General features: G+C 43.7%; 1 protein-coding gene across 1 annotated transcript in view; it reads right to left on the bottom strand.

Moving 5' to 3' along the window:
* Window positions 1–12,825, bottom strand: part of Laptm4b (lysosomal protein transmembrane 4 beta) — a 60,281-nt gene that overhangs the window by 12,649 nt on the left and 34,807 nt on the right. Inside the window, exons 3-4 of the mRNA XM_059247666.1 lie at window positions 3,772–3,845; window positions 3,099–3,221 (exon numbers count right to left, since the gene is read on the bottom strand). Of these exons, the coding sequence (XP_059103649.1) occupies window positions 3,099–3,221; window positions 3,772–3,845 (197 nt within the window). The remainder of the gene's footprint in view (window positions 1–3,098; window positions 3,222–3,771; window positions 3,846–12,825) is intronic.

A 12,825-nucleotide genomic window follows, 5' to 3' on the forward strand; every position in this document is an offset into this window, starting at 1 on the left:
CACAGAGCCATTGCACCTGGCATGGAGTCCTGGGCGACAGCACCCAGGCTTTGAACTGCCTTTTCTTTAAGTCAGGGATTGTCACTGAGTTGCTCTTCCTAGAGGAATTTCAGACCTTGGTTTTGGTATATGGGTATTAGTTTGCTAAAGGTGGTTTTTGTGTAACAATAAAAGGCTTTTTGCACAGTATTCAGGAAACAGCCTGGTCTACACGAGTTCCAGGACAGGTAAGGCTACTCAGAACCCTATACCGGAAACAAACAAACACACAACAAAAACAGAAAAACAAAGGAAAAAAAAAGCTGTCTTTGCAAAGCCACGAGGCAGTCGGTCTATCAGAAGCTGGCTCCCTGCTGCTGCCTACACTCTGCAGCCTCTTTTCTCTTCGCTGACCTGCACAGCACAGAACAAAAGTCAGAGGAGGAGTCGGGAGAGACACGAGGTGCCTGCCACGCAGTTCTCCCTCTGCACGCTGGAGCACCATCACTGTGCTACTGGTGCAGTGCTGGTGTGACTGGGTAGTGTTTTCTTATTTCCTTTAAGTTCTGGATACTCTGAAGGGTTGTGCAGGACAAGGAGAAAGCTACTGAAGTGAGTGTCTTTGCTAAAGGCACATCTTTCTAGACATTGTCAACAGTGACGACTAATTACCAGGGTAAAAAAAAAAAAAATCAAAAGCACACATCTATAAAAAGGCACACACACTTATTATAGGCATTCAACACCGTGCCCAGCTCAGAACGACGATTAAAAAGTATAGAATTTTTTTGGCAGGGTAATGGGAAGTTGAGACAGGATCACATGTAACCCAGGCTGGCCTCAAATTCACCATGTAGATAAGGATGACCTTGAACTCCTGAGCTTGAACTTCTGCCACCTCCCCTGGCTTCCTGAAATATTTCATTTGTATTATTTGGTTTATCATTACAAATTAAAAGTGAAACCTCTCTTTTTGTTTGGTTTTGTTTTTAGAGGCAGGGTTTCTTTGTGTAGCCTTGGCTGTCCTTGAAATTGCTCTAAAGAGCCGGCGGTGGTGGCGCACACCTTTAATCCCAGCACCCAAGGCAGAGGCAGGCGGATCTCTGTGAGTTCGAGGCCAACCTGGGCTACAGAGTGAGTTCCAGGAAAGGTGCAAAGCTACACGGAGAAACCCTGCCGGGGAAGGGGGGGTGGGGGGTGGTAATTGCTCTGAAGACCAGGCTGACCTCAAACTCACAGAGATCCACCTTAATGGGATTAAAGGTATGCACCACCACCACCTGGTTTTTTTTTTCCCCCTTTTTCTTTCTTTAAAGAGTATTATCATTCCTCTCAGCTCCAACAACACTGTCATTGTACCACATGATGGCTCAAAAGTGAATGCAGAGTAGCAGAACAAGGTGGGGTCCAGAAGGAAGTCACTAACGTCCTACATGCCTTGTGCATGGGGCGCTCTATGACAATCTCTGCAGCCCAGGGATGTGATACACAATAGCACAGGGCTGCTGCTGGCCATCCTCACCTGTCCTTACCACCTTCCAGTCCAGCCCACACGTGATGAGCCTGTTGAGACCGGTTCTGGCTCATTTCCAGCGATCTGAGGAGCCCAGCAGATGGTCATCAGAGTTAACACCAACCCTCAGCACAGAGGTGAATTCTCCACCTGCCCACCACTAATCAGACCCAGTGTTCCGGGTCATAAGAGGCAACTCCCAAAACTGGCACATGGAACTTTTTATCAGCATGGGCCCGATTCTTAAAACAATAATAAAAGGAATGACCATGGAGACACTTCTAAGGAGCAAACGCTTACTAGGGCCTTCTGTCCTGGGAGTGACAGGTGCTCTCGCATGACCGTGAGGAAGACTATGAACGACTCTCCTCTCAACCCCTCCCTCCCACCTGCTAGCCTTTCCCAGTGTCCCGCCACATCCTGCAGCTTTACCTCTCATTCTAGAAGAACCCTAGTCCTTAGCCTGCGTTCGGAGACTACCACAAAGGCTCCATGAAATGAGCACATGGGTAGTCTGTGATCCTAGGGACCACGCTGAGGTAGGAGGCCAAACTAGGCAACTCAGCAAGACCCTATCTCAAATGGAACTCTAAAATAAGCAGAGGCTGTAGTAGTGAAGTGTTTGTCTGGCATGTGGGAGTCCTGAGTTTAATAGTACCACATTAAAAAAATTATATACAGAAAGAACCTTTAAGAATAAATATCTTAGCCTTTAATCCCAGCTCTTAGGAGGCAGAGGCAGGCAGATATCTGAGTTCAAGGCCAGCCTGGTCTATATAGTTGATGAGTTCCAGGACAGCCAGGGCTACCCAGAGAAATCCTGTCTCAAAAGCCAAAAAAAAAAGAACGAAGAACATCTTGCCATTTAAAACAATTTTAAGGGTCTGGCAAGATGGCTCAGTGGTTATGGGCACTTGCTGCTCTTCCAGAGGATCCGGTTTAATTCCCAGGACCCATTTAAAAAACAAAACAAAGAAGAATCCAGGGTATTATTTCAATGTCACAGAGAAACTCTGTCTCGAAACCACCACCCCCCTCGAAAAAAAACAATTTAAAGACACTGCACTTTCAGACACATTTCACAATTTAAAAACCCATGATTAAAAAGTGCAAGGGCCCAGAATTATTCCATCTGATGACATAAGAAGCTCCTGGATACCCAGCCACCAACATTGACTCACGTGTCCATAAAGGACTTACCAGGAATCTAGTCCTCAAATGACAGACATGTGGAGAGACCAGTCTATGGGGAACCAGTCTGAGAACCACTGCACAGCAGCTTCCTGTCTCCCCGTGCCAACAGGGGAGAAATGCTACCCGCTGCTGATACCTGAGCAATCCGCACAGAGACTCTCGGGGGGCACGTGAACGCCACTGCTGCCCTCACTGCCTCATCTCCCGTGTTCGGGGAAGTCGTGATGGTTACAGTGTCCCAAAAGCACCCTAGCAGTCAGAACTCCCAGCTTTCAGAAAACAGTCGGCGATCTGACCAGCCACTCCAGTGCAAGTTTAAAATCTACTTAACATATGTCCCGATAATGCTCTGTCCTTGACTCAGGCAGACCTCTCAGGACAAGGGGCAGAGAGCTGTGGGAGGGCCACCTACCAGCTGCCGTATGTACTCCTGAATGGAGTTTGGATAGACAAGCACAGTGATCGCAACCAAGGTATTCAGGGCAAAATCGAAGATCTGGTAACAGAAGAATGGGATGATCCACGCAGCGTGTTGCTAAACACAAGGAAAACGGAATGTTAACGTGTTGGATATAACTGGACTTTAGTCCACCAATCTGAAGGGACCTGGGACTGGCACTCATTAAGCCATGACAGCAACTAGTACGCCAAGCTGGGGCAGTCAGGCAAAAATGGCCAGTGTTCATGATAACGTTGTTTCCCCAGCTTTCCTAGTACCACGAGGTATTAGAGATTTCTAAAGATTCTCGCAGAAAACTGTGAATAACCCCACACTCTGAATAGGCAATCCCACAGGCTACTCTAATGCAGTAGTTCTCAACCTGTGGGTCGTGACCCCTGTGGGGGTCAAATGATCCTTTCATAGAGGTCGCCTAAGACCATCAGAAAACACAGATATTTATATCATGATTCGTCACAGTAGCAAATTAGTTCTAAACTAGCAGTGAAAACAATTTTATGGTTGGGGGTCACCACAGCCTGAGGAACTGCAATCCCACAAGGATTGCAGCATTAGGAAGGTTGAGAACCACCGCCTTGGTGGAAGGGCCTAAAGAAAGGTCTGGCATGTCACTGCAGCCACTTACCTTGTATGCTCCGTAAGTAGCCATTGCACATATCAGGATCATGAGGAGCGAGATTGCGATAGCAATGCACATATCTGGGGAAAGGTCAAAGGGGGCAGACACAATCAGATCCGCTACTGAGTACACTGAGTTTCTCTTCAAAGTTATTTTGGTTATAAACCAACCACGGGTGAAAACTTTATGCTGCATCAACCATCAGAGCTAACAAGTGCCCAGATGTTCTCCCTAAACCCTAAGCGACTGTATCGTTTGCTGCAGAGATACTGGTTACAGATACCAAAGTTGGCCTCTGGTCCACTAACTATAAATACTCATCGTCGTCGGTCATCCTATACTCACACAGGTATCTATTTGCATCTTATACACTCATGCATATAAAACTTTTCATACCTTACTCATTCGTTTAAAATTAAAAATCTCAGTTTCTTTTCAAGACCCTAATGTCCAAAGTCAAGTGATTCCACCTCTCACCTCACTCCCCCAGTTGGGCCAGCTACATCACATAACCATGTTCAAACATCAGTATCCATTAGGCCTCACGCCTGCTGTCTCCTTCACTATTTGTATGATCAGATTCCCTTCTCACTGGCGTAGGTCCCAGGCAAAATCACCTCTTTGGAAAGCTTCCCCAAGCATTCATCCCAGCTGGTATAGCCTCCCCACGTGGAATTATCAATCTTATTCTAATTGTTTCTGGTGGTTGCTGATTTCTCTTCAGGTAAGAGGACACTACATCGTTTGCTACCACTATCATCCAGGTGAGAGGAATGGCCCTCTAGCAGCAACATGTGGGCACTGGGCACACACAATGAGAAGCTCCAGACTCAGTTCTGGGGGTATAAAATACCTTATTAATGGCATTTATACTGATTACAATCATTGCAACTAATCTTGTTTTCCTGTTGCTTTTCATAACATGGCTACTAAAAAACAACACGCTCGGCCGGGCGGTGGTGGCGCACGCCTTTAATCCCAGCACTCGGGAGGCAGAGCCAGGCGGATCTCTGTGAGTTCGAGGCCAGCCTGGGCTACCAAGTGAGTTCCAGGAAAGTCGCAAAGCTACACAGAGAAACCCTGTCTCGAAAAACCAAAAAAAAAAAAAAAAACAAAACAAAAAAAAAACGCTCACATACTCTTACTGCACAACTGGTCTGGAACGGTCCCTGAAGGTACTAGCCGGACACTTCTTTATCCAGGAAGCTTGTAGCATATGGTGCAGCCATGCCACTAAGTCCTAACGCTGAGGGCACTGCAGTATCCTTCCCAGCTGAGGTAGATGCTGTTCTTACTGAACAGAGTATAAAATGAGGGCTTCTGAGATCCTGTGCACCAAAAGGCTGGCCTGTGACTAAATCTGCCATAGTGGTTAATCTTGATTGCCGATTTCATTGGATCGAGAAGCCCCCCCCCCCCCATGCTGAGGTTCCCAAGGCAAAAATAGGAGAAAGGCCCCTAGAGCACATCATCAGTCCCCCTGCTGAGCTGCTCTGAACTGTGAGGAGAGGGGGGAGAGGGGAGGGGGAGGAGAGGGAGAGGAGAGGGAAAGCAGGGAAGGAAGAGGAGGAGAAAGGGGAGGGGAGACCTTCTGTATATTTAATAAGAAAAAATAGTTTTGGGCAGTGCCTTTAATCCCAGAACTCAGGAGGCAGAGCCAGGCGGATCTCTCTGAATTGGAGGCCAGTCTGGTCTACAGAGTGAGATCCAGGACAGGCACCAAAACTACACAGAGAAACCCTGTCTCAAAGGAAAAAAAAAAAAAAAAAGATTCAATAATCTCCCTTTTCATCTTATCATATCCTGAGTAGATCCAAAATTCTACCTTTTATCTTATCATTTCTATATCTTCCCTTTTTTTTTTTAAGAGCTGAGGACTGAACCCAGGGCCTTGAGCTTGCTAGGCAAGCGCTCTACCACTGAGCTAAATCCCCCAACCTCTATCTTCCCTTTTTTTTCAGAGTAGATTCAATGATCTACCCTTTTCTATATCCTCTTTTCTCTCTTTTTTTTTTAAAAAAAACAAGAACCCTGTATCTAATCTCCTTTGTTTAGCTTTTTTTTTTTTTTTTTTTTACCATTAACAATTAACAATTTGTGGGGCTGGAGAGATGGCTCAGAGGTTAAGAGCACTGACTGCTCTTCCAGAGGTCCTGAGTTCAATTCCCAGCAACCACATGGTGGCTCACAACCATCTGTATTGAGATCTGGTGCCCTCTTCTGGCCTGCAGGGACACATGCAGGCAGAATACTGTATACATAATCAATAAATAAATCTTAAAAAAAAAAATTAACAATTTGTAACCAACCATCATAAACAATGACAATTATCCATAAGCCACTGAACGACCAAAACCACCCACCCCACCTCTTGGGAATGTGGGCGTTGTGTTCTTAAAATTACTTCCTGCTGTCTGAGGGTGAGGGCATCTTTAGGGAATCCTAAAAAGAAAATTTTGGGTTCAGTGTCAAGTCCTGGAAGAGTTAGCTGTATCATTTGTTGTCCAGTCTCTGCATAATGGGAAAGTGCAGGGCTTATCTCAAGTTGAGTAGTCTATGAGGCTGGATCATCTCAGCTAGCCATCTCTAAATGGTCCTGAGCTGTTTGTAGTCCAAAGCAGATCTTTAGGTGGTGCTAATCAGCTTAATGGCTTTATCATAGTTCACGTGAAATCATCATTGTGGGATCCCATCATCCTTTGAAGATTTCAAAGTTGCTGTTAGGCATGGTCATGGTTCCCTGCAGATTTTTTTCTTTTCTTTTCTTTTCTTTTTTTTGGTGCCTCCTCTGTGGTTTGGAGCAATCAGTCTGATAAATGTCTTTTTCTCAGAACCACGAACGTTCTTCCCTAGAAGAGAATATCTTCACAGCAATTTCTTCTCCCTGCCACTTGCCTTGCCAAACTTCTCCAAACTGACCTTTGTCGATGCTTTCTTGTAACAGGATGGTCCTGGCAAGTGTTCTCCGAACAAGCAGTGGTAAACCTTTCATCCCCAGTAACAGCATTGCTGCCACCATCAACACGATGAGAAGAAGCTGGCAACTGGGAGCAGCAGCCGCTGTCTCCATGGTCCCACCGCCACTGTTTGTGGCTCAGCCCCGGCTGCAGCTTCTCAGCAAGCCTCCTAGGCTGGCCTCAAACTCGGGATCCTCCTGCCTCTGCCTCCTTCAGCAAATCCTACTAGCGTGCGCTACCACAACCGGCCGAGTGCAGCTCGGGTCTGAGCTGGGGACTGCAAGGCCACAGGTAAAAGGCTTTCTCGAGAATTAGTACCCGACAAGTTGGGTGCCAGATGTAGGACGAATCTAAAAAGATCTTATTAATAAAAACAAACCCGGAGCCAGATATTGGGGTGAATGCTGGAAGATCAGAAAAACAGTACAAAAAGCCACAGCCAACCTTAACTTGCCAATTCCTCAGCAGATCTTGTTTCTCAGACTGAAAGCCTCTGAGTCCTCACCCGAATGGATCTCAGCTGAACTGCTGCTAAAAGCCTCAAAGCTTAACAAGACTCTAGTTCCTAGTCCTCACGCCTTATATACCTTTTTGCTTCCTGCCATCACTTCCTGAGATTAAAGACGTGAGTCACCATGTCTGGCTGTTTCCAGTGTGGCTTTGGACTCACAGAGATCCAGATGGATGTCTGCCTCCTGAATGCTAGGATTAAAGGTGTGTGTGCCACCATTTTCTGGCTTCTATGTCTATCTAGTGGTTGTTCTGTTCTCTGACCCCAGATAAGTTTATTAGGGTACATAATATATTGGGGGGACACATTATCACCACACAGCCCATTATAGGATATTCTTTGACTATTTCCAAGATCTTTAGAGTAACAAATAATAAGTATTCAGACAGGAAAGTAAACTAAAAAGCTTTATTCAAGAAATAAAAATATTAATATACACTATACAAACCTTAGTAAGAACAGTGGTGCATCCTATGGGGAGGCATACTCCAGCCATCCCCTTGATGAGAGTCATAGGTTCAAACTTCGTAATTTACATCTTTATCAAAGAACATAAACCCAAGGAAATTTAAAAGGTAAAAATAAAAGCCATGAAATGAAGTATACTATGAGCACTCACATAAGTTAATGATGGGGAAATTTTGGAAACCCTATTTCTGTAAGTACTTCTTCCAACTATTCTGCACAAACTGGCTATATCCCAAGCACTTGAAGAAGCTTACGTAGACCCGAATTGTAAATCATAACACAGAGCAGGTAAGATGAAAATGGGCTACATACCATTTCCAGTAATCCAGCACATCTACCAACCCACAGAAATAATACAGTATCAACAGTAAATAAGAGTCACTCTGAGGAATCAAAGTGCATTCCTCCCTAGGACTCACAGGACAGCTCAGTAGTAGAGTGCTTGCCTAATGTGAACAAGGCCGTGGGTTCAATCCCAAGCACAAGCCATCCAACAGTTGACCCTAATCTAATAACGGGATTCTATGATCAATAACAGCTCTGGCCAATGCCAGGACTACTCTTTGCATAGTAGCCTCCCCACCTCAACATCAGAGCACACTATATCAAATTATTTCCTAAATTAAATTCCTGCTTTAATTATGCAGTTCTAATTTGAAAAGGATCCTAAGAAAAGCTATACCACAGGTACAAGAGGCAATTAGAAAATGTTTCCTGGACTCAATTAGTCACGGAGACAGCACAGGCACATAAAAGCTACCTGAAATATCTGTGTTCGAATCATCTAATTCTGTTCCCGCCACCTCCTGACTGTTTACTCCTCAGAAGGCTGGCAACTAACTCACTACCTAGGTTCAAGTTCCCATATCTTGTTTCATCAGACTCCTTTTACATCCAGGTCTTCTCTAATTTCTGGCCACATTGCTGGCACCACCGCACACGAAAGCAAACAGTATCAGTCATCACAAAGTGTAGGGAACTATTATTATTTGAGCTCTCAATGGTATGTAGCTCCTCAGAAGAAAATGCAAACCCTTCAAACCTCATGGTGAAGACTAAAAGGCCCAGGCTTACACCCTGCTTTGGGGGCTGCAGAGGGTGAAAGGTCAGGGAGGAACAAGCAGTAAGATACTAATTTCATCGCCCAAACAGAAGAGTCGAATACTCTGAATTTGTTGATTGTTTATAACTTCTCATTGAAATATAAAATTCACCCCAAAGAAGGATTTTGTAACTTGCTAATTTTATGCTTTAAAACAACATTTACCTAGTAGGTTTAACCTAGTTTATGATAAGCTGCAAAAATTAACAGGATGTTGTCTTTGTTCTCAAGTCCATAATTAGCTATTACAGATGGGAAGAGAGGGAGGGATTCTGGGAACAAATGGAGGGCAACTCAGACAGAGGAGGGGATTGCTAAAGAATTAACATGTGTAAGCTCATGGCTTTAGTACATTCATAAAGCTGCATGGCCATCACCACAGGGCCCAAAATATTTCCATCCTTCCAAAACCAATCTCCAATATTCATTCACAGTCATTCCCCCTCCACTGCTCCTGGCCTCTGCTAGTCCAATTTCCATCTCTTTGGACCTGCCTATGCTCATATTTCACACATGTGAACTACAGAGGACATGGGCAGGAACCCAGCTCACTTGTATTTTTCTTTTTTGGGGGGGTTTTCTGAGACAGGGTTTCTCTGTGGTGCCTGTCCTGGTTCTCGATTTTTAGACCAGGCTGGCCTCGAACTCACAGATATCTCTGCCTCCTGAGTGCTGGGATTAAAGACGTGCACCACCACCACCACTGCCTGTCATCACTTGTATTTTTGAAACAATGTCTTACTAATATTTACTCCTAGTGGGCCTGAAAGACATACCCCCTCCTGCCTCAGCCTCCCCAAGTCCTGGGATTACAGGCCTGTACCACCACGCCCAGCTTTGGATTCCCTCTTGAATTATAGTCTTTCACACTCTTAACAAGTGTCTGAATAATTTTCTTTGGTATAGAAAATCTGAAAAAGCAAATCTATGCTATAAATACATACTGTATCAGTGAGGTGGTGGTAGCGCACACCTTTGATCCCAGCACTTGGGAGGCAGAGGCAGGCGGATCTCTGTGCATTTGGGGCCAGCCTGGTCTATAGAGCAAGATCCAGGACAGCTAGAGCCAAGATTACACAAAGAAACCTTGTCTTGAAAACCAAAAAAAAAAAAAAACCAAAAACCAAAAAACAAACAAAAAAAAAAACCAAAACAGTCTTGAAAACCACAAAAAGTAAGAAATTAATCAAAATGTAGTCAAGGTGCTGAATGTGCCGACTATGGAACCACATGACTTAAAAGGTACATAGATAAATGTACGGATTCGAGGCTGACCATCGATGGAGGCTGAGAATCGATGGATGTTTATTTTCCGGCCAATCCATTCCATTTGTCAATGTTTTTGATAACATGAAAAATTTATAAATGATAAATATATATGATTAATATTTTTAACAGAAATGTCTAAAAGCTAGATGTCAAAGTGAGAAAAATTCCTCTATTTTCTTTATCCTAATGGACTCTCTAACAAGGAGGAATCCCAATTCCCTGTTTTGATTATCTTCACCAGACCACCTGAGCAAAAGTTACATAGATGGTTAGAAGCTATTATGTGCATGTTGGGAACCAAAGCCAGGTCCCCTGTAAAAACTTTCAACCCTAGGCCATGTCTCCAGTTCCAAAATAGCTCTATTAACTTACAGAATTTTCAATTGTAATGACACAACTAACTGACTGAACAATCTCAATGACTTTTGACTCTATTCTCTTGGCTTAAAGACTTAAAGGCCTGTCTGGTACAGTAACTTCTGACCTACAAAATCAGTGTCCCAGCCCACCGACCCTGTGTAGTACTGAGGTCCAAAACCAGAGTCCTGCACATCACCAGGCAAGCATTCTACCAGTGAGCTTCCTTTCCAGCCTTGTATTTGGAGACAAGCCTCATTAAGTAGTTACCTGGGCAAGCTCCAATCTTGCAATCTCCCTGCCTCAGCCTTTTTGGAGTAGCTATGATTATGGACCTGAACCTCTAGGCCCAGCTCACCAACCAGCTTATTTTAAAAGGGGGATCAAAACATATAGAAAATAAATGCTAAGAGGAAACAAGTTTTTTGTTTTGTTTTGTTTTTAGTTTTATTTTTTTTTTTGGGGGGGGGGTGGTTTTTTTCAAGACAGGGTTTCTCTGTAGCTTTGGAGCCTGTCCTGGACCTCTCTCTGTAGAACAGGCTGGCCTTGAACTTACAAAGATCCACCTACCTCTGCCTCCCAAGTGCTGGGATTAAAGGCATGTGCCACCACAGCGACTGAAACAAGTTGTTTTTTTTTTAAAGATTCAAATGAATACCTGTTCTCCTGTTCCTTCTTAGACTCATGATATTAAATCATTCATTTATTCATTATTCATCTATTGATTTATTTTGTGTGCTCCCCCATCCCCATTTTTGAGATAGGGTTTCTCTGTGTAGCCCTGGCTGTCCCAGAACTCACTCTATAGACCAGGCTGGCCTCAAACTCACAGATTTGCCTATGTCTGCATCCCAAGTGCAGCGATTAAAGGTATACACAACCACTGCTGGGTTTAAATCATTCTTAATAGTGATTATACACTATTCATTCAATTTTCAAACGTGTGGAACATGTGAGAAACCTCAAACACACTGGAATACTCAGGACTTCACAAAATAATTATTATTCAGCCGTAAGCACCAGCAAGCCTTGCCTGTCAGGCAGTGTTTGCCCAGCCCAGCCCCTGACGAGGCACACAGAGTGATCCTGCACCAAGAGACCACAGTGCTATCATTTAAAATTTCCTAACCTCCATTACCTTAGAGACTCCTATACTGGAAACAGTGAAGGACACATCTTTTTTTTTTTTTTTAATTTTTAGAAGATTTTTTATGTGTATGCATGCCTTCATGAATTTATATTCACCACGTGTGTTCAAAGTGCCTGCAGAGGCCGGAATGCGTCAGATCCCCTCAACCTGGAGTTATAGCCAGTGTGGGCTCCCGTGTGGGTGCTGAGAACTGAACTGAGGTCTTCTAGCTTTCAGTGCTCTTAATGGCTGAGCCATTTCTCCAGTCCATAAAACAAGGCCCTGATTTTCAGTGTTGATTTTGTGCCCCACTACTTTACCGAAAGTGTTTATTGGGTCTCATTTTTTGTAGAACTTTTAGAGTCATTTAATAAAAAAATCATACCATTTGCAAATTGGGAGTAATTCAGCTTCTTCCTTTTCTATCCATATCCATTTTATTGATTCATCTTGCTTTATTTCAGTCTAAGAGTTCAAGCACTATATTAAACAAGAGTGAAGAGTCCACATCCTTGTCTCGTCCATAATTTTAGAGGAAATGCTCTCAGGTTTTCTCCATTTATATAACATTGGCTATAGGTTTGATAGCTAGAGCTTTTATTATGTTGAGGTACAATCCTTCTGTTCCTAGTTTCTTTGGAGCTTTTATTTTGAAGTGATATTTAATTTGTCTACATCTTCAGAGATGTAATTTACTGGTTTGCATATGATGAACCGCTCTTGCATCTTTAGCTTGAAACCTACTTGATGGTGATATACAATATTTTTATGTGTTGTTGAATTCACTTTGCAAGTATTTTACTGAGAACTTTTACATCTGTGTTCATCAGGGAAGTTGGTGTGTAGTTTCTCTTTTTATGTTGAAGGACACTTATCTTTAAAAGTCAACCAGACATTGTCAGCTGGGCATGGAGGTACACATCTATAATCCCAATACTCCGGAGGCAGAGAGAGGCAAGTAGATCTCTGTGAGCTCCAGCCAGCCAGAGCTACACAGTGAGACCCTGTCTCCAAAAAAAAAAAAAAAAAAAAAAAGTTACGAAATGTAAAGAGGGGCAGTTAAGAGCACTGGCTGCTCTTCAGGGGTTCTGAGTTCAATTCCCAGCAAACCGCATGGTGGTTCACAGCCATCTGTAATGAGAACAGAATGTCCTCTTCTGACATGTGGGTGTACACACAGACAGCACTCACAAATAAATCTGCTCCCACATTTTAAAAAAAGTAAAAAAAAGGAAAGAAATATAAAGGAATTACATCTGTGTCTGAC

This window comes from Peromyscus eremicus, chromosome 20 (assembly GCF_949786415.1).
Source record: "Peromyscus eremicus chromosome 20, PerEre_H2_v1, whole genome shotgun sequence".
In the NCBI taxonomy this organism is placed as follows: Eukaryota; Metazoa; Chordata; class Mammalia; order Rodentia; family Cricetidae; genus Peromyscus; species Peromyscus eremicus.